Source organism: Pelophylax lessonae (assembly GCF_965119305.1).
Source record: "Pelophylax lessonae genome assembly, chromosome: 1".
NCBI lineage: Eukaryota > Metazoa > Chordata > Amphibia > Anura > Ranidae > Pelophylax > Pelophylax lessonae.
In genome coordinates, this window is record NC_138768.1 from 864,558,411 (window position 1) to 864,580,479 (window position 22,069).

The 22,069-nt window shown below is 44.8% G+C and overlaps 1 protein-coding gene across 1 annotated transcript in view; it reads right to left on the reverse strand.

The window, feature by feature from the left end:
• LOC309550222 (uncharacterized protein) overlaps nt 1-22,069 on the reverse strand; it is a gene marked incomplete at both ends in the record, with an annotated part of 34,698 nt that overhangs the window by 12,482 nt on the left and 147 nt on the right. Inside the window, 2 exons of the mRNA XM_082250633.1 lie at nt 12,598-12,837; nt 16,927-17,169. Of these exons, the coding sequence (XP_082106759.1) occupies nt 12,598-12,837; nt 16,927-17,169 (483 nt within the window). The remainder of the gene's footprint in view (nt 1-12,597; nt 12,838-16,926; nt 17,170-22,069) is intronic.

Consider the following 22,069-nt stretch of genomic DNA (forward strand, 5'->3'; position numbering starts at 1 on the left):
ACCATCACCTCGGCAGTGCACAGAGTGGTGACAGCAGGCATATCACAGCTCCGCAGGTAGTTAGGGGAACAGGCCAAACGTTTGTCAGACCTAGAGCATTGCCTATCTGACATTGAAGATGAGGTACAATCCAACTTAGCAAATGACCAAAGACATGCTCAGACCCAACAGTATATACTTGACAAGCTGGAGGATCTGGAAAACCGTTCCCGCTGGAACAATTTGCGCATCATAGGGGTCCCAGAATCTTACACGGTTGCATCACTAACTGACCTGTGTTCAGCCTGCATACCTCAAGCCCTGGGGATCTCAACTCCCTGCACAGTAGAAAAAGCCCTTCCAACGATAGGTGCACACAGCGCCCAGTGATCGTACGCTACCTAAATTATGCTGACAGGGTTGCCATCCTAAAATCCTTCCACAACGCTTAATCTCTACAAATGGATGGGCACAAGCTTCTTTTATTCGCAGATTATTCGTAAGAAGTCGCAAGGTGATGCAAGGCTTTTCAACCATCCTGCTCTGCATTGTTCCAAAAGGGATAAAATTCACTTTGGCCTATCTTGCGATCCTGCGTTTCACCACAACGGCGGGCAAATCAAAGTCTTTCTCCCACCCGGATGAAGCTGCCAACTACTTACATGCGTACATGCATATCCCTATGGATGCCCAGGATTCTACACCTCCTGCAGTATCCCCTGGCATCAGGGATCTTCGCAGCCCGAGAAAGGACTCCCCCAAAAGAGCACATTATGCCAACAAGTCTCGCAATGATCGGCAGCGCTGACCCACAAAATCTAGGCCTCCAGGGCCCGAGAATCTCCCTCCAATACAGGTTTCATATTGTTCACTCTTGCGGAGCTACCTGCTCCTCAGTTATTAGAGTTTATTTATTAGAAGTTATATGATTGTTAACTGTCTTATTACCATGCTAATATTATGTCCTTATTAGCCTGTCTAAGAATGCCCTACTCATAGTTTCTCTGACTGCTCTCCCCCCGCAGCTTTACTGGAGTCTTCCCAGACTGCCTCCCCAGGGCCCACGATACTACTGTATGCCAGCACTCTCCATTATCATTGCTGACTCCCCTCCATAGAGGTGCAGGGCACTTTCCTGGTAAATATCCTGCCTTGGCACAGGAGCAATGCACTTTGCTACTCTGGTAACGCTGTGATAGAAGAATGAAGCTCATCTGGAAAAAAAGAGAAGTCCATAGCTACTATGGTATATGTTGATATTTTTTTTGTTTTCCTAGTTATTTTATTTTCTGTTTGAAATACCTGCCAGAGACCCTAACCACTCCTCCGGTTTCCTGACCAGTAGTCTTGTTATCCCGGTATCAGGTGGAGGAGCGGATAGGGTCCTGCAGCCAAAATATTGGGACCACAAATGAAAGTGCAACCAGCAAACTTAGGGAACAACAAATAAGAAAATGAATCATGGGTTGGAGTAGGTCGGGAGCGAAGTCCAGAGGAGTTGTCAAGAGCGAGCCAAGTTTGATAGCCAGAGCCGGTACAGTCCAAAAGGGGTGATCGAAAGAGAGGTCAAGAGTGAGCCGAGATCGATAGCCAGAGCCAGTACAGTCCAAGGGGGTGATCCAAAGAGAGGTCAAGGTAAGCCAAGGTCAGCAACAAGCGTACACCATACACAGCAGACAAACAGGAAGCAAAACCTATACTAAGGCACTAGCTGGAAATGGAAGAGGATATACATAGGTCAGGGGACGAGGTAACTGACTACAGGTGGCCAATGGGTGGATCAAGAGTCTCATACCAAAAGGTAGTAGATAGTGAGAATGCCACCCAGAATAGGAATCACCCAGTGGCTCGGTCAGCAAGGAAACGATCCAGAACACACCAGGTGACACAATCTCTAGAGCTAGTCAGTTAGGTCAACTTAATTACTCACCAGAGCAGGCTTTGCTTGGTGGGGGGTGCATTTCCTCAAATGCACCTGTCTTGTATTATATTGTGTATAGAGAGAAATTTATATGTTTGCACTTAATTTATTATATGTACATTTGGTCATTTCCCTTTTCCCCCTTTCCAGGTTTGTGGGATACTCCTAGACTTTGATTTTTGTAGGAGGTGGCTGCCCCAGAGCCAATGGCATGTGGCTCATTTTAGTTGGGGGTGGATGTAGCACTCTACTAGTTAGGTAGGCGTTCTGTTCTCACTACACGTATGCCCCAGGTGTGTGCAGCTCAACATACAGCTAAACCTTCAATCCTATAATAACCAGTCCTGTTGTAACTTAAGGCTTTATTCCAGTGAAAGAATGGTGGTCACATGAAACAGGATACAAGTCAGATGGATATGCAAATAGGATTGAGAATAATCAGGTGAAACTGTAAATAAACCGATAAAGGCATATAATCAGTATATAAACATAAACAAGCAGAAACATGCATTATATGCAGCTAACAGTTCTGAAGCATACCAGCGATGCTTCCAAGAAGGGCTCAGGAATCTCCCACAGGCACATGGGATACTGTCTGCTCGTCCATGAGGTCTAAAATGGAGATTTTCTCAGAGAAGGGTGGAACTAATATCCAGTAATAGAGAGCAAGAGATACCATAAAGTACTGTCCAACAATAGTCTTTGTCACAGTGGCATCTTGTGGACAATATTGGTATTGCAAGTTCCACTAACATTAATTATTTCTTAAGCTGGAGGCATGACAGTAGGTGCTATGCAAAGCATCTATTGCTCATTCTGCTTATCAGGGGAGCCTGATCTGTTAGGTTGCCTGTTGCATGTCTCCAGGTGTGATTCACTGGGTCTGAGGGAGTGTCCCCACTGTATCCAATGAGGGAGCTCATTGGGCAGTGGAGGAAACCCAGCCAGTGACACATCAGGTTTTATGGCAGTTACAGTGGGAAGGCACCACCACAGTGCATCCTGGGATTGACCATAAATACTGAGGGGACATGTGACAGGGCATCTTTGGCGGGAAGTAGAGTCCCGGGACAAGGTGGATGGCTGTCTCTCCTCCTGCTGTGTGTGAGGAAGGTGATCTTAGGCGGTCGGCCTAGTGAACCAGGTGTGGAGCTGAGCTGCAGAAGATCCAGTGGAGATGACGGTTGAGTTGCTGGCAGAGTCTAACAGGAAAAACAGTGTCCATGCGTACCAGGAGATTTGCCAAAGGGTCTGTTCAGGAAGGGTGGCCACTCCAATGAAGTAAAGGGTTCAAGGAGTTAGCTCACACAGAGAGTGTTATAGGGAAGGCGGTGCTATGTAGAGAACCCTGAAGAATAGAAACAAAGGGGTGCCAGGAAGGGCCCTGAAGAGTGTTCTACAGTACAGTACAGCGTATCTAAAACAGTTCATTATCTACTTCTTCACCGCTAGTGACAAGGTGAAGTACCGGCCTTGCCGCACTCAGCGAAATCTAGTTATCCCAGCAAATTGTACATATTTCATTCAAGTTGGAGTAGCCCACTCATTCCCTTCTTCTATCCAAGTTCTCAATAAAAACACAAAAAAACCAAAGCTCCTAGACTGTTTCTTGACTGAGCCAAAATACTTTAAAATGCTGAACTGTCATTTCGTTGCTAATGGTAACCCAGGGGAACCTGTAACCAGCAGCTCCCATGGGAGTAGTGCTACATCTTCTTCACAACTCACCAGTGGTAATTCACTTGAAAATATTTAGGGTGGTCAACACCCTCTTTAGATGCCTACTATGGAATACAGGCCCTCCCAGGATCAAACTAAAACAGCTGCAACACCCCAAGGACAGTGGAGGATTGGCAGTGCCCAATACTTGGTTGCACTATATTGCAGCTCAGATGCAACATCTGATGGGGTCCTTGACCCATGAGCTGGTGGGCTCTTCGGCAAGACTGATGCTGATAGGATCTGGAGCGGAGACCGTTCCGATGGGCCTGGAGGCACAGAAGTTCAATAAATCGAATAAACAGATGCCCACTCTTACATTAATCCAAAAAATATGGAATAAAGGCAGGAAGATGCAGGGGGTGCTGGGATTCACTGAATATAGTCTGATATGGGAGAACTCTACTGTCACATATATTTCAGAATGGCAAGCTGCTATCCTTCCCTGAGTTACAAAAGAGATTTCCACCATGTACTACTCCTATCTCCTGCTCAGGTACGCTGTGTGCACGCAGAGGGACGCTGACAGTTGGGTTATGTCCAATACCCCAATTTTCCATCTGTTACAAACCAGGACTGAAACTAAAGGGATCATCTCACATTGTTATCAAATGCTACTAACACACCATTTAAAATCTTACCCCACCAAGGCACCGTCCCTATGGGAAAGGGACGTAGGCCCACTCGCGGGAGACCAATTGGAGGAAGTCCTGTACTCAATTACTCCCAGCTCTCTCAACGTTGCCCAAAAAAGTCTCCCAATTATACATCGTACTTAGGGTGCATTACACCCCACTTAGACTACATAGGATGAGCAGTCAGACCCCATGTGCTGAAGATGTGGGCAACACCAGGGGGATCTCATCCATCTACTTTGGAGATGCCCAAAGCTCCATAGGTATTGGAGTGCGGTACTTGGGACATTTAACCAGGTGTTTTCCGGATGACCGTCCCTTTAGACCCAATTCATTGTATCCTGGGGGTTTTGGAATAGGTTATCCCAGAGGAGATGGTTAGGATAGCATTCTCTAGAGCAGAGACTACGGCCCTGCAGCTGTTGCAGAACTACACATCCCATGAGGCATTGTAAAACTCTGATATTCACATACATGACTAGGCATGATGGGAATTGTAGTTTCTGAACAACTGGAGGGCCGTAGTTTGCAAATCCCTGCTCTAGAGCACTTTTTCAAGTACGCAAACTCATCCTGTTGGGATGGAAATCGATCTCACCGCCCACAGTAGCCTCGTGGATACTACACATTGGGAACACCTTGGTCATGGAAAGGTACATTTATCAAAACAGGGGAAGCCCAGGTAGATTTGAAAAAATCTGGTCACCATGGCTGAATACCCCTGGGCTGAGCCCAGGGGCAGACTGGCAACTTTCAGCCTAGGGGGCAAGTACGAACCAAAGGCCCAGGGTGCAGCGACTCGATCCCACTCCCACTCTCCCACTTCCTGCCCTCCTCCTGACCCTCATTCTAGGTTGAAGCTCCGCTTCCAGTAGTCTCTACTCACCAGCTGAATCCTGGTTCCCGCCCTGGCCAGCAGGGGGGCAGTTGGGGGGAGCTGGGAAAGCTTGGTTGGGGCTGGTCGGGGGGAGGAGAGTCTCCAGTGGGGCTTTAAAACGGCCTCTGCTCATACACAGTTTACACCATCCATGCTGGGGGGAGGGAGAGATCTGTCCTCTGTTCTCATCTTCAACCAGCACTCAGTAGATCAGCGGCAGGGAATTTTTACTTCCCTTCACCAGGAATCTTTTAGGCATGTCTATAGCGAAAGCGGTGCAGCCTTTTTATGGGGCATCAGAGCGGCCCAGGGGGCAATTGCCCCCCTGCCCCCTGGACCAGTCCTCCCCTGGCTGAGCCCCAGGGAACTGGTGATGTCCAGAATCTTGCAATGACCAACGGGGAGATCCTAACAAGCTGTGGTTGTTTATTACCAGATATACTGTATAAGCTTCAATACTTCAGCATATTGTGGACTTGAAGGTCACGATGATAGTATTAATGTTAAGGGCGCTAAGATGACCATGAAGTGTATCATTAGATGTAAGTAAATGCATTGTATATAGATTGGAAATTGTTTAACCTTGTTCAAAAAACACTTTTCTGTTTTAAAAAAAAAAAAAGTAACGCAGTGACGTATCACAACTAGTGTTGCGCGAACACGGAGTGTATTATTCGTGTTTGTACCGAATAATAGGATTTTTGTTACCCGATCATTTTATTTCCTGTTTTGTATGTAATGGCGCGCTTTTAATGGCGGGCTTTCAACAGCCAATCAACAAGCGTTTAACTGGTGTGCCTTAAGCCATCCCAGCCATGCCTACTAATGTATTAGTAGCTGTGATTGGGCCATCTGAAGCATGTGACCATGTCTTTATAAGTTCGAGAGCCCCCAGCGCGCCACGTCATTCTGCTGTAGTTTAGGGACAGAGCACACATCATACGTGCTGGCTGCTGATTAGGGACAGACAGTGATTCTGTAAAAAAGAAAAGAATGCAGGGACAGGTCGGAGTGCAGGCAGGGAAAGTTATTAGAGCATTTTAGGGCGAGACTGGAGATTAGGCAGGGTCAGTTTTCTACATCGATTTTGCTGTGTGGGGGGTGGTGCAGTGAACAATCTTTTTGCCCTCACTTGAGCCCACTGAGGAGGAGGAGGGAGAAAAAAAAATCTATTTTTATCAGTCAGTTGTGTGCAGCGTTCATCTTAGATCTATTTTACTACAAGTTAAAAGGGATTTTTTTTTCCTGTACTAATCTATTTAAAAATTACAAACTTAAAGGGGAATTTTCTTTTTTTTTCCCTTCATAGCCTGCTGCAGAGCTGACTGTGACATAAGACACTGCTGTGTTCACATGTGCTTTTGAAAAATCACCAATTTTATTTTCTATTCCGCTATTCATTCTACACCCTTGGGGTAAAAAGAATTAAATTGCGGCATAGTCTGTATCGATACGTGTGAGATACACCTTTCCAATTTTTTGGGCGCATCTTCCACCGCCGAGGATTGCAGGGTGCTTCAGTTTGCCTCCTGTTCCGAACTCCTCCTACTCCTCATCCTGCCTTTAGGGTACAAAAAATAGTAATTGGGGCCTAGTCTGGGTCTGTACGTGTGAGATAGATACACCTTTTGATATCATATTTTCTATTCCGCTATTCAATCTACACCCTTTGGGGTAAAAATAATTAAATTGCGGCATAGTCTGTATCGGTATGTGTGAGATACACCTTTCCAATTTTTGGGGTGCATCTTCAACTGCCGAGGATTGCAGGGTGCTTCAGTTTGCCTCCTGCCTGTTCCGAACTCCTCCTACTCCTCATCCTGCCTTTAGGGTACAAAAAATAGTAATCGGGGCCTAGTCTGGGTTTGTACGTGTGAGATAGATACACCTTTTGATATAATATTTTCTATTCCGCTATTCAATCTACACCCTTGGGGTAAAAATAATTAAATTGCGGCATAGTCTGTATCAGTACGTGTGAGATAAACCTTTCCAATTTTTGGGGCACATCTTCCACCGCCGAGGATTGCAGGGTGCTTCAGTTTGCCTCCTGTTCCGAACTCCTCCTACTCCTCATCCTGCCTTTAGGGTACAAAAAATAGTAATCCTGGCCTAGTCTGGGTCTGTACGTGTGAGATAGATACACCTTTTGATATCATATTTTCTATTCCACTATTTAATCTACACCCTTTGGGGTAAAAATAATTAAATTGCAGCATAGTCTGTATCGGTACGTGTGAGATACACCTTCCAATCTTTTGGGGTGCATCTTCCACCGCCGAGGATTGCAGGGTGCTTCAGTTTGCCTCCTGCCTGTTCCGAACTCCTCCTACTCCTCATCCTGCCTTTAGGGTACAAAAAATTGTAATCGGGGCCTAGTCTGTGTTTGTACGTGTGAGATACACCGTTTTATAAAATGTTTTCTATTCCGCTATTCAATCTACACCCTTGGGGTAAAAAGAATTAAATTGCGGCATAGTCTGTATCGGTACGTGTGAGATACACCTTCCAAATTTTTGGGGCGCATCTTCCACCGCCGAGGATTGCAGGGTGCTTCAGTTTGCCTCCTGTTCCGAACTCCTCCTACTCCTCACCCTCATCCTGCCTTTAGGGTACAAAAAATTGTAATCGGGGCCTAGTCTGTGTTTGTACGTGTGAGATACACCGTTTTATACATTTTTTTCTATTCCGCTATTCAATATACACCCTTTTTGAGTGTAAAAAATTAAATTACGGCATAGTCTGTATTGGTACATGTGAGATACACCTTTTTAAATTTGTTTGGCGCATCTCCTTCCACCGCCGAGGATTGCAGGGCGCTTCAGTTTGCCTCCTGTTCCGAACTTCTCCTACTCCTCTTCCTCATCCTCATCCTCCCTTTAGGGTACAAAAAATTGTAATCGAGGCCTAGTCTGTGTTTGTACGTGTGAGATACACCGTTTTATAATTTTTTTTTCTATTCCGCTATTCAATATACACCCTTTTGGAGTGTAAAAAATTAAATTGCGGCATCGTTTGCATATTTGACTGTGAGATACACCCGTGCGATACTGTTGTTGTTTTGTTCCGCTATTCAATAAACACCTTTCTAGGGCAAGATCATAAATTACAGAAATATGAGGAGACCGTCAAATAGGGGCCGTGGCCTGGGTCGTGGTGCTGCCGGTAGAGCTCCTGTTGCAAGGAGAGGACGTGGTCGATCTGTGCCAGCTACACGCACAAGTGAAACACCTTCCTCAAGTGTGAGTAAGCAACAGAACCTGCAACAGTATTTGGTAGGGCATCATGCGCCTCTAGAAGTGATGAGGGCAGAAGAAGTACAGGCGATAGTAGATTGGGTTGCTGACAGTGCCTCCAGTTCCTTCACATTGTCTCCCACCCAGTCTACTGCAGAAAGGACAGAATTGGCACCTGCAGCCGATGTCCAACCGTCTTTCACCTCACCCCCTTGCAAATCAGGCAAGCAGTCTGAGCCCCAAGTCATGCAGCAGTCTCTTCTTCTTTTTGATGACTCTCTCAGCAGGGTTTCCCAGAGCCATCCACCTAGCCCTGCCCCAGAAGTGGAAGAGATTGAGTGCAGCGATGCCCAACCACTTATTTCTCAAGATGAGTACATGGAAGGAACATCGCAGCACTTCTCCGATGATGACGAAACGCAGGTGCCAACTGCTGCGGCACTCAGAATTGTGGAGACCGACAAGGAGGGCAGGGGTGAAGACTGGGTGGAAGATGATGTGGAGGACGATGAGGTCCTCGACCCCACATGGAATGAAGGTCATGCAGGTGACCTGAGTAGTTTGGAGGAAGAGGCGGTGGTCGCACAGAGCCACCAGCACAGCAGAAGAGGGAGCAGGGTGAAGAAGCGGAGCGGCCGTGCCCTAGACACTACACCTGCTACTGCCCAACGCAGCAAGGGACCGAGCGCACCAAAGCCAGCTCAAAGGAGTTCTCTAGCGTGGAAGTTCTTCAGAAAATGTACTGATGACAGGACACGAGTGGTTTGCACCCTGTGCAATCAGAGCCTGAAGCGAGGCATAAACCTGAGCACAACCTGCATGATCAGGCATCTAAGTGCAAAGCACGAGCTGCAGTGGAGTAGACACCTTCAAAACCAAGAAACGTCTCTGGCTCCTCCTGCTTCCTCTTCTGCTGAAGTCTCGGCCTCTTCATCCACCTCTGTAGTGATACCGGCACCTGCCACCCCGCAAACAGACAATCTGTCAGCAACACCACCACCTGGGTCACAAACCATCTCCACAATGTCCCGTGGAAGCGTTCAGCTTTCCATCTCCCAAACACTTCAGAGGAAGAGGAAGTACCCCCCTACCCACCCGCGATCCCTGGCCCTGAATGCCAGCATTTCAAAATGTTTGGCCTTTGAAATGCTGTCATTCCGTCTGGTGGAGACACACAGTTTTTAAAGTCTTATGTCGGTGGTTGTCCCACAGTATGTCATGCCCAGCCGCCACTACTTTTCCAGGCAAGCCATCCCTTCCCTGCGCAACCAAGTGGGGGAAAAAATCAGGTGTGCACTGCGCAACGCCATCTGTGCCAAGGTCCACCTAACTACCGATACGTGGACCAGTAAGCACGGTCAGGGGCGTTATATCTCCCTAACGGCACACTGGGTAAATGCAGTGGCGGATGGGCCTGAGGCAGATAGCAGTTTGGCGCATGTCCATCCACCACCGAGGATTGCAGGGCGCTTCAGTTTGCCTCCTGTTCCTAACTCCTCCTACTCTGCTTCCTCATCCTCTACCGCCTCCTCATCTGGTCAGCGTAACACCTTCACCACCAACTTCAGCACAGCAAGGGGTAAACAACAGCAGGCAGTTTTAAAACTTGCCTGTTTGGGGGAAAAACCACACACTGCGCAGGAGTTGTGGAGGAGCATGGAACAGCAGACAAATGAGTGGTTGCTGCCAGCGAGCCTCAAGCCCGGCCTGGTGGTGTGCGATAACGGGCGAAATCTCATAGCAGCTCTGGGCCTAGTCGGTTTGACGCACATCCCTTGCCTGGCGCATGTGCTGAATTTGGTGGTGCAGAGGTTCCTTAAAAATTACCCCGATATGTCAGAGCTGCTGCAGAAAGTGCGGGCCGTCTGTGCGCACTTTCGGCGTTCTCACCCTGCTGCTGCTCGCCTGTCAGCGCTGCAGCGTAACTTCGGCCTTCCCGCTCACCGCCTCTTTATGTGACGTGCCCACAAGGTGGAACTCCACCTTGCACATGCTGGAAAGACTGTGCAAGCAGCAGCAGGCCATAGTGGAGTTTCAGCTGCAGCACGCACGCGTGAGTCGCTCTGCGGAACAGCACCACTTCACCACCAATAACTGGGCCTCCATGCGAGACCTGTGTGCCTTGTTGCGCTGTTTTGAGTACTCCACCAACATGGCCAGTGTCGATGACGCCGTTGTCAGCTTAACTTCCCACTTCTATGCCTCCTTCAAAAAACGATTCGGGCGATGATGGAAGAGGATGTGGCACAGGATGAGGAGGAGGAGGAGGAGGATGAAGAGGTAACATTTCCAAGGCTTTCAGGGCAGTCATTTGCAAGTGGCTCCGAGGGTGGGTTCCTGCACCCACAAACGCCAGGGACACAATTGTCCAGCAGGGGCACAGTTCTGGAGGATGAGGAGGAGGAGATGGAGGAGGAGATGGAACCATGTTCACAGCAGGGTGGCACCCAGGCCAGCTCATGGCCATCACTGGTGCATGGCTGGGGGGATACAGAGGACACAGACGATACACCTCCCACAGAGGACAGCCTTTCGTTGCCTCTGGGCAGCCTGGCACACATGAGCGATTACATGCTGCAGTGTCTCCACAACGACCGCCGAGTTGCCCACATTCTAACTTGTGCTGATTACTGGGTGGCCACGCTGCTGGATCCCCATTACAAGGACAACGTACCGTCCTTAATTCACTCACTGGAGCGCAATCGCAAGATGCGCGAGTACAAGCGCACGCTGGTAGACGCGATGCTGCTGGCAATCCCATCTGACAGCGGGGCCACAGTGGAAGCACAAGGCCAAGGCAGAGGAGGAGGAGGAAGAGGTCGCCAATGCAACCAGGGCACCGCCAGCACCTCAGAAGGCAGGGTTAGCATGGCCAAAATGTGGAAAAGCTTTGTCAGCATGCCACAACAAACAGCAGCACCAGCAGCTTATATGGAACGTCTTAGCAGGAGGCAGCATTTCACCAACATGGTGGAGCAGTATGTGTGCACACGCCTACATGTAGTGAATGACGGGTCTGCCCCCTTCTGGGTCTCCAAATTAAGCACATGGCCTGAGCCTGCCCTTTACGCCTTGGAGGTGCTGGCATGCCCTGCAGCCAGTGCATTATCTGAACGTGTATTTAGCACGGCTGGGGGGCGTTATCACAGACAAGCGCAGCTGCCTGTCCAGAGACAATGTGGACAAGCTCACGTTCATTAAAATGAACCAGGCATGGATCCCACAGGACTTTTCTGTACCTTGTGCAGAATAGAGATGGATACCGACCTTACCCAGCCATTGTTCTATTTTTGATCTTTCTCACTCTTTTGGGGTGTACCCTCATTTAAAATGACTGAAAAAAAGCAGTGTTGGCTACCTCGTCCCCCTCCACCGTCGCTTCCACCTACACCCCCACATCCACCGCCACCTCAACCTCCCTCCTACTCCATATGGGCCTCGTCCTTCACAGATGAAGAAAATTGTTTTATTTTTCTGTTTTTTTTTTGTTGTTTTAAGTTATTTCCCTATCCACATTTGTTTGCAGAGCACTTGCCATACTCTTAACTACGTTTTGCTGCCATTTGCAGCACTCTAGCCCTTTCCATTGGTGTTTTAGAGCCATTTTAGTGCCTGAAAGTTCGGGTCCCCATTGACTTCAATGGGGTTCGGTGTCCGGGTAAAATTCGGAAAAAGTCCGGGACACGGACCCGGACTTTTTTTTCAAGTTCGGCCGAACCCGCCGAACACGGTCATCCAGGTGTCCGCTCAACCCTAATCACAACAAATGGCGTGGTCATGAAGGGGTGGGTAAATCTTCCAGGAGGGGAAGTGGTTAAACTGCCCAGGAAAGTTCTCTCGTCACCAACCACTTTAAGCTTTGACAATAAAACCTGAAAGCTGATTGTTTTTTTATGCAGAGCTGCACCAGATTTTGCAAGCTCAGATTTTTGTAAATCTCCTCCAGTATGTATAGAAGAAACCAACTTATTCTGCATGAAATAAATCAATAAATGACTCGCACCTAGTATACAGTATATTCTCATAGTGATGTTTAAGTCTCAGACTAAGATTGGCTTTTGACTGGTTTTAGAGGTTGCTACTCTATACATATTTGCATCAAAAATTTACATTGCATAAATAGAAAACAAACAGAAAAAAAATGTCTTTATCAAGTTTATTGTCAAGCAGAAAAGTTAAAATGTTTTTAAACATTTAATAGGAATGATGGAGACGTCTGAAGGACCCAATTCTGGGGCTTGTGGCTCCCCAGTCGGTGTATCTCCTGTACTCTGCAGGTCTCAGGTAATACTGACGTCCCCTGTAGTTGGGCTCCTCGTAGAACATCCAGTAGCCATCTTGGACATGGACGGAGTGGATGTCATGGTAGCGGAATCTCTCATAGACATTAGGACAATCTTCAGTGAACTCCATCATCTGACCTCTGAAGTCTTCTCTCTCGTAGATCCTGATTCTAAAGGAGCCTTGGTGCTAAAGACGAAAACAAAACTTGAAATTAACCAAGCAGTCAAACCTGTAGCGTCAAGACTACTAATTGAAGTATAATGCAACCATGCCTTAGCTTTGTACAGAGTGTAGAGAGGAAAGGAAAATGTCAGGTGTTTATATATATATATATGTATATACAGTATCTCACAAAAATGAGTATACCCCTCACATTTTTGTAAATATTTTATTCTATCTTTTCATGTGGAAATATTGAAGAAATGACACTTTGATACAATGTAAAGTAGTGAGTGTACAGCTTGTATAACAGTGTAAATTTGCTGTTCTGAGTGGAACCTGTCCTGTTAAACCGCTGTATGGTCTTGGCCACCATGCTGCAGCTCAGTTTCAGGGTCTTGGCAATATTCTTATAGCCTAGGCCATCTTTATGTAAATCCTCAGAGAGTTCTTTGCCATGAGGTGCCATGTTGAACTTCCAGTGACCAGTATGAGAGAGTGAGAGCGATAACACCAAATTTACCACACTTGCTATCCCATTCACAACTGAGACCTTGTAACATTAATGAGTCATATGACACAGAGAAGGGAAAATATCTAATTGGGCCCAGTTTGGACATTTTTACTTAGGGGTGTACTCATTTTTATTGCCAGCAGATTAGATATTAAAGTGTAACTCCACTTTTGTTGGGAAGAAAAACATTCCCCTCTGGGTGATCTCTGTACATTACAAGGATTTTAACTAACTTTGTTGCAGATTTCTATCTTTTGTTATTCTGAAGAAATCATTGTTTGTGCCTCTGTGCTGAGTGGGTCTAATGGGAGTGGTTTCATAATTATCAACCAGCTGTGGCAGCTGCAGGGCTCTAATGAGGAAAGCTGCTGGGCCTGCATCCCTTTAGACGTGTTCCTATTGGGAGTATCTCACCAAAAATGACATTTTTGTTGCAGGGGATGCCAGAAATCTGACTTGTATCTTAGGCAGAATTCTAGGAAAATTGGTGAGCCAATCACACAAGTAGGAAATTATGTTTCTGGGGGTGTGGTCAGTATACATTCTGTGTACAGAACAGCTCCAGGCGGCCATATTGCATTTGCAGAAAATCACAAGAGCCGCAGATTGAAAAGGAAAGGTAGTTTTTAATAACATTCATTCAATTACAATATGATTTGTGTCACAATTGCATACACTATACAGGGAGTGCAGAATTATTAGGCAAATGAGTATTTTGACCACATCATCCTCTTTATGCATGTTGTCTTACTCCAAGCTGTATAGGCTCTAAAGCCTACTACCAATTAAGCATATTAGGTGATGTGCATCTCTGTAATGAGAAGGGGTGTGGTCTAATGACATCAACACCCTATATCAGGTGTGCATAATTATTAGGCAACTTCCTTTCCTTGGGAAAAATGGGTCAAAAGAAGGACTTGACAGGCTCAGAAAAGTCAAAAATAGTGAGATATCTTGCAGAGGGATGCAGCACTCTTAAAATTGCAAAGCTTCTGAAACGTGATCATCGAACAATCAAGCATTTCATTCAAAATAGTCAACAGGGTCGCAAGAAGCGTGTGGAAAAACCAAGGCGCAAAATAACAGCCCATGAACTGAGAAAAGTCAAGCGTGCAGCTGCCAAGATCCCACTTGCCACCAGTTTGGCCATATTTGAGAGCTGCAACATCACTGGAGTGCCCAAAAGCACAAGGTGTGCAATACTCAGAGACATGGCCAAGGTAAGATAAGAAAGGCTGAAAGATGACCACCACTGAACAAGACACACAAGCTGAAATGTCAAGACTGGGCCAAGAAATCTCTCAAGACTGATTTTTCAAAGGTTTTATGGACTGATGAAATGAGAGTGAGTCTTGATGGGCCAGATGGATGGGCCCGTGGCTGGATTGGTAAAGGGCAGAGAGCTCCAGTTCGACTCAGACGCCAGCAAGGTGGAGGTGGAGTACTGGTTTGGGCTGGTATAATCAAAGATGAGCTTGTGGGGCCTTTTCGGGTTGAGGATGGAGTCAAGCTCAACTCCCAGTCCTACTGCCAGTTTCTGGAAGACACCTTCTTCAAGCAGTGGTACAGGAAGAAGTCTGCATACTTCAAGAAAAACATGATTTTCATGCAGGACAATGCTCCATCACACGCGTCCAAGTACTCCACAGCGTGGCTGGCAAGAAAGGGTATAAAAGAAGAAAAGCTAATGACATGGCCTCCTTGTTCACCTGATCTGAACCCCATTGAGAACCTGTGGTCCATCATCAAATGTGAGATTTACAAGGAGGGAAAACAGTACACCTCTCTGAACAGTGTCTGGGAGGCTGTGGTTGCTGCTGCACGCAATGTTGATGGTGAACAGATCAAAACACTGACAGAATCCATGGATGGCAGGCTTTTGAGTGTCCTTGCAAAGAAAGGTGGCTATATTGGTCACTGATTTGTTTTTGTTTTGTTTTTGAATGTCAGAAATGTATATTTGAGAATGTTGAGATGTTATATTGGTTTCACTGGTAAAAAAAAAATAATTGAAATGGGTATACTGTACAGTATATTTGATTTTTGTTAAGTTGCCTAATAATTATGCACAGTAATAGTCACCTGCACACACAGATATCCCCCTAAAATAGATAAAACTAAAAACAAACTAAAAACTACTTCCAAAAATAGTCAGCTTATATATTGATGCGTTTTTTGGGTTCATTGAGAACATGGTTGTTGTTCAATAATAAAATTAATCATCAAAAATACTCATTTGCCTAATAATTCTGCACTCCCTGTATTGTTTTCTCTTCATTTACTATTTTTTTCCCCACAAAAGTGGAGTTACCCTTTACTGACTGTGTGTTGAGTTTTTTTGAGGGGACAGCAAATTGACACTGTTATACAAGCTGTACACTCACTACTTTACATTGTAGCAAAGTGTCATTTCTTCAGTGCTGTCACATGAAAAGATAGAATAAAATATTTACAAAAATGTGAGGGGTGTACTCACTTTTGTGAGATACTGTATGTATATACTGTATATATATATATATATATATATATATATATACATTAGTGATCGACCGATATCATCTTTTTATTGTTGATACATTGGTCATCGCATTTCAGTATCGACCAATATTGGCAGATATTTTCGTACATTAAAAAAATTACAATTTTTTTTTTTTTAACAGGTACTCTTGTGGAGGGATCTTGGGGTCTACAAACCACTCAAACAACCACAAACCCATCCTCTGCGCTTAAAACCATTCAAAACACCAAGTTTGGCTGTTTTGAATGATGTAATTTTTTTGAATTTGCCGCCGAGTCCCCGGAAGTGATGTCATGACATCACTTCCGGGTTTTTACATGGAGACCCGATCAGAGCCGAATGCGACTTTGATCAGGTCTTCTCTTTGGTGGCCGTGCAGGCTGGTTGCCCGGGTCTCCCGGTGGGACGGGAGACCCGGACAAGCCACGGAAGGCTTCGGGAGGGACGTCCCCTCCCGTTCCTTGTAATGACAGCCGAGCGGTTTCTTAGCCGCATCCGTTGTCATTACAAGACAGCCAACTGTCGGCTATGGACGCCGGTACCGGGTAATGCCTCTAGCTGCAGGCATCACTCCGGTACAAGCACTTTCCCAAAATATCTGCAATATCGGTAACCTCATATCGGCCCCCGATATATTGGCATTGCCGATAATCGGTCGATCCCTAATAAATAAATATATACTGTATATATATATATATATATACACGAGGGTTCTTCAAAAAATTTCCACACTTTTTTTTAACTCTTTTTATGAAAAGTTTTAAGAAAAAAGTATATCCCTTTTCTACATAGTCACCTTCCTTTGCGATGCAATTTCCCCAGTGTCGTACCAATTTTTTAATGCCATCATCAAATGCTCCTCCATTTCAAATGAAAATAAAAAAGTTTGGAAACTTTTTAAAGACCCCCCATATGTATTACTATTATTTTTTTTTTGACATGTCTTAAGACTTACAGTATAAGATGGATCAGGCGATATAAGATGGAGACAGGCATCAAGATCCTAAGCTGACTAAAGAAGACATTTGTCCCATGGCTTGGGGCAGTGGTATGCTTTAATTCACATTGTACTGCATTATATTACCTGGGGGCTCAGACGCACAGACTTAATGGAGTCATTGTAGCCCATCCATTGCTGGAAGTCAGGATACTCTCCTCTATGGAGGAAGTACTGGTGTCCTCTGTAGTTGGGGAGCTCATACAGGATCCAGTTCCCACTTTCCACACGGATGGAGTTGCAGCGTCTGAAGTATGAGGACAGATCGGGACATTCAGAGCTGCACTCGTAAGAGCGACCCTGGAAGTTCTTGTCCTCGTAAAAGATGATCTAATGGAATAAAAGGATAGACATTTACTTGTATAAGCCATGAAATTAGTTTTACTTCTTGATCCCTTCAAATAAAGGGATGGGATGTTCCAAACTCAATATATAAACCTTAAAAAAAACTATCAGCTGTGCACACACAAGATCACAGCTGGATAAATATTAAATCTCAACATCAGACAAAACATTTATTTTTTTTTAATCTGGGTTGAACAGAGCTGGAACCTCTGTTAGATTGGATCTCTGTTGAAATCTTATAGGTTAGATTTTATGTGCCTTTATATCAGTGTTTCTCAGCGAGGGTTTCTCCAGAGGTTGCCGGTGGTTCCTTGAACAATGAGCAATTTCTGTTTCTCAGTCATTATTGATATCTGTGATCTTTTTAGCTATTGGTAAGGAGGGACACTTTTTCACTTATACCGATATTGTAAGAGTGACCCACTGACCAATAAAATAAAGAGTCACACTGACCATTACAGTAAGGGAACACCATGCTGACCACCAATTTAAAGAGGAACTTTTCCACTGACCACCGAAACAAGGAGCATTTTTCAACTCAACACCAATGGGTAATACTGTTTTTATTGTCTGAGTTTCTCCCCTAGCCATAATTATTACTAATTTTGTGATTATACATAATTATATGTGTATATACATATAGGTTTTTCTCTTGATTCTAGCCCTGACAAAGTCCCCAAAACACATTTGCGTTTGATGCAAAAAAAAAAAAGTATTTTATGGACTGTTTGAACTGTAGAGCTACCATCTAAAGGGCTCATGGATTTTTGGGTCCCCCTTCTCCTGAACAGCCAGGAAACATGCACTTTTGGCAAGTACTTATCAGTCAATAATCCAGTCCATAGGCTTAGTTTTAATAATTTATTAGGGGATGTAGCTTGTATGGGGTTAGGGAAGTGCGGGATTCCCAGAACTGACTTCAAAGCACAAACCGTGAGAACAAACTGGATAACGATTCCTGACCACCAGCACAAAATCCAAGGCTGTACTCATTTAGGAGAACTTCTAGACTGACTGTGGGAATCTTGAACTTTTTCCACTAGAAGAAATCCTAAAGCATGTAGCCCAATACTTCAAATATCCCCAGCAGGGATGAAGGTAGGCTAAGCGCTGGCCCTCCTGAAAACTAGTGAGGTCCTACACCTGCCTGCTTTCTCCCTTGTAGGCTTGGGGGGGTTAACAAATAGAGATCACTCGCTCAGTCTCTGGTGATTCCTGGAGCAAAGATGGCAACTTCTGTCCAGGCCTTCTGCTTTACAGGTCACTCTTGCCGGCAGAGTGTCAGAGCCAGACTGAGACTGCGGGGGATGAGGAAGTCTCTGGCTCCTTCTTTTCTCCTCTATCTCTCTCTCTCATTCTCTCTCTTTCTCTGCCTCTCAGCAGCACAGGTCTGCCTTGAGGCAGAGCCCTCCAGCACAATGGTCCCCTCCAGGACTCTGGATCCTGCACTCTCTCCCCACATAGCCAGGCTCCCAAATACTCATACGGTACTCTTCACCTACTGGGCGATCCTTCCCCCAGGAAATGGTAGAGTCCCCATGAATATTCAGGCTGAGGTCTCTACTCCTCCACCCAATAAGTTCTGGAAACTTCTAAAAGCTTCCAGAAGCTAGGGGGGGGGGGGGGGTGACTGAGACCTCTACATGACCCCGAATAAGCAGGCTAGCCCAACTAAATTTACCTACACTAACCAACTATGTACACAAGGGGGTGCTACAAATCTAATGTGTTGCTCAGATCTTTTACATTTTTTAGTGAACTCTTCTGAGGGTCACAGTTGTAGGAGAGCAGCCTCCGGGACCTCATTCCGCATGTAACATTACAACAAACAAGGAAGGAACGTGGGGAAAGCAGTTCCGGCACCTCCAGCACTGAATGTATTTTAAGGCAAGGAGTGCTGGGGTGTACTGGAGGGTCTATTGATGCTGCACACAAGGATCAGTGCTCCCATTACCAAATACAGCAAAAAAATCCTGGCAGAGGCTCTAACCTTTCCATACAAGAATAATTGTTTATATTGCCATCAATGTCCTTGTTTGATTTTCCTTCGCTTGTTCTGTCAGACATTCGTCAAACAGACAGGAAAGGATGGAAAATTTCTAAAATACAATAAAAACGCCATTAATTCCCAAATCTATTTAAATCAAAAAAGGAATTGGAAAAAGTTGGCCATTAATTTTTAGCTCAAAAAATAATTGTTTTTATAAACTCACCTTTCCCATTTTGCTTGATTTGTCACCGTGCTGCTATTCGTGTGCACCAGTAACTGCTGGGATGGCTATGGCCCTTATATACATCCTTTACTGCTTACTCACTCACATGCTGACATTGTGCTTTGTGTGGAGTATGAATGGCTTTTTCCCTTTACTGAGTTGAACTTTGCTTGGTTTCTTTCTTTTTATAACTATTGTTTAAATCTTTCTGGGTGCATCAGCATTCAGATGTACCACACCTGAACAGAGACGGGAGACAAACAGAGATGAGCTATACACACATGTGAAGGGGCTACAATGTGTATATTATATATATATATATATATATATATATATATATATATATATATATATATATATATATATATATATATATATATATATTGGGTTTTTTTTATGTATGTAATAGCATTATTTTAGCCACTTTAGATCTCACATCTGATCACCCCCATGGATCAGAGCAATTTAAGCATTTCTGCTATAGGCCTGTTTATTCGACAAATACTCTTTCATTACTTAAGATAGCAAAGATAACATATATAATCATATGTAACATATATGCATATTATCTATAGCCTATATAGTTATACAAAGATATAATATACAATAAAGATAAAATATATTTAAAAAAAAAAACATAAGATAACATACTGTATATGTTTTTATTAAGGATAAACAAGACCTTCTTTTGGTGATATTGACTTGTAAAAAATTTTTGTTTTTTTTGTTTTGCAATCCTTAGACAAAAACAATGAAAAAAACAAAAAAAAAAAACAAACACACATTTTTTCCACTTTGATCAGTGTTAGCTCTACCACTTCTGGACCGGAATGTTTTCCCCCCTAATGACCAGGCCATTTTTTGTGATTCGGCACTGCGTTGATTTAACTGACAATTGCGCGGTTGTGCAAAGCTGTACCCAAATACCCAAAAACAATATTTTTCACATTCTGCTATATATCATTCCCAATAAAAAAAAATGTAAAAATCTAATTTTTTCATCATTTTAGGCCAATTTGTTTTCTGCTACATATTTTTGGTGAAAAAAAATCCCAATAAGCATATTTTGATTAGTTTGCGCAAAAGTTATCTCATCTACAAACTAGGGGAAACATTTATGTCATTTTTCTTTATTTTATTTTATTTTTTTACTAGTAATGGCGGTGATCTGCGATTTTTAGAGAGATTGCGACATTGCGGCAGGCAGGTTGGACCCCTAACTGACATTTTTGACACTGGCGGGAAAGGGGTTAACTCAGGGGCGATCAAAGGGTTAAGTGAATGCCTAGGGAGTGTTTTCTAACTGAGAGGGATGGGCTTGTGGAATTAACGCAGAGACCTGCGATCCTAAATATTAGGTTCACGAAAAAAAAAATATTAGGATCACAGGCGCTCTGTGCTGGTTCCTGTGAGAACAATGGTCTGCTGTGCTTACAACAGCAGACCGAGGTTCTCTCTCTACGGGGAGCAATTGTGGGTGCCCAGCAGCAATCGCAGCCGCCGGCCCCGTGAGTCAGCTTCACCACTGGCTAATGGGGGCGCAATCGAGTGCGCCCCCAGGATCGCTCCCGCGAACTGACGTACAGGTATGCAAGTTCACGCAGCCGAGCCAGCCTGCCGCAGTATATCTGCGGCGCGTGGTCAGCAAGTAGTTAAGTACTACGAACACAGCCCGTTTGCCGAATGGCGAACAAATGGGCTTCTTTGCGGGAACTTTGAGTTCCCGCATTATTGCTCAGGGGCGGCTGGTAAACTCACTACACTCACTACATTCTTCCTGAAGGAATTCCACTTATAAATCACCCGCTGGCCAAAAATAAAAATAAATAAATAAATAGTGTCCCCCGACATTCGGTCAAAACGGTCCATGCTGTTACCTGCCCAGGGGTTCAGACATTCCCTTAATCCACTACATTTTAACTGAATTTCGCTTCTATTCTGGACTCAAGATTAATTTCTCCAAAAGCGAAATACTGCCCCTCTTACTCTAGGCCCCCTCAATGGACGGATCATTCCATTTTTTCAGTTGCCATCAAGTATCTGGGTATTAAAATCGGTAAATCTCCTTCCTCCATTTATACCCTAATTTCCCCCCCGTGATTATGCCCATTGCAAAACAATTAGAATCATGGTCGGAACTCTCTATTTCTTTTCTGGGAAGATGTCACTTGTTCATAATGATTAGTTTCCCTAAACTCCTTTATCCCCTACAGACTATACCTCTACTTCTTAGACATAAAGTCTCCCAAACTCTCTATAAAGCCCTCTCAGCCTTCCTATGGAGGAAGAAGTGCCCCCACATAGCCCTTAAGAAATTGTTCCTACCTAAAAAAAAGAGGGAGGGGTTAACCTACCGAATATCAGAATATATAACCTAGCATGCCTCCCGAGGGTCGGACTGGACTGGTTGTCAGGTTTATCTCGCTTTTCCAACCACAAACTTAAATCCCAAATGGTTGCACCATATAAATTGGGAGCCTTCCTGCATTGCTCCCTATCATCTCTTCCACACAATATTAAGTCCAACCAGCTGCTAAGAGATACTATAATAACCTGGAGGGAGATTAGCAAGATACTCAACCTTTTCTCCTCGTGTGGAAACATTTGCTTTCTGGTGGGACATCCTCTTTTTACCCAAACGCGTCAATATGCTGCTTTCTCTTCTTGGTCCT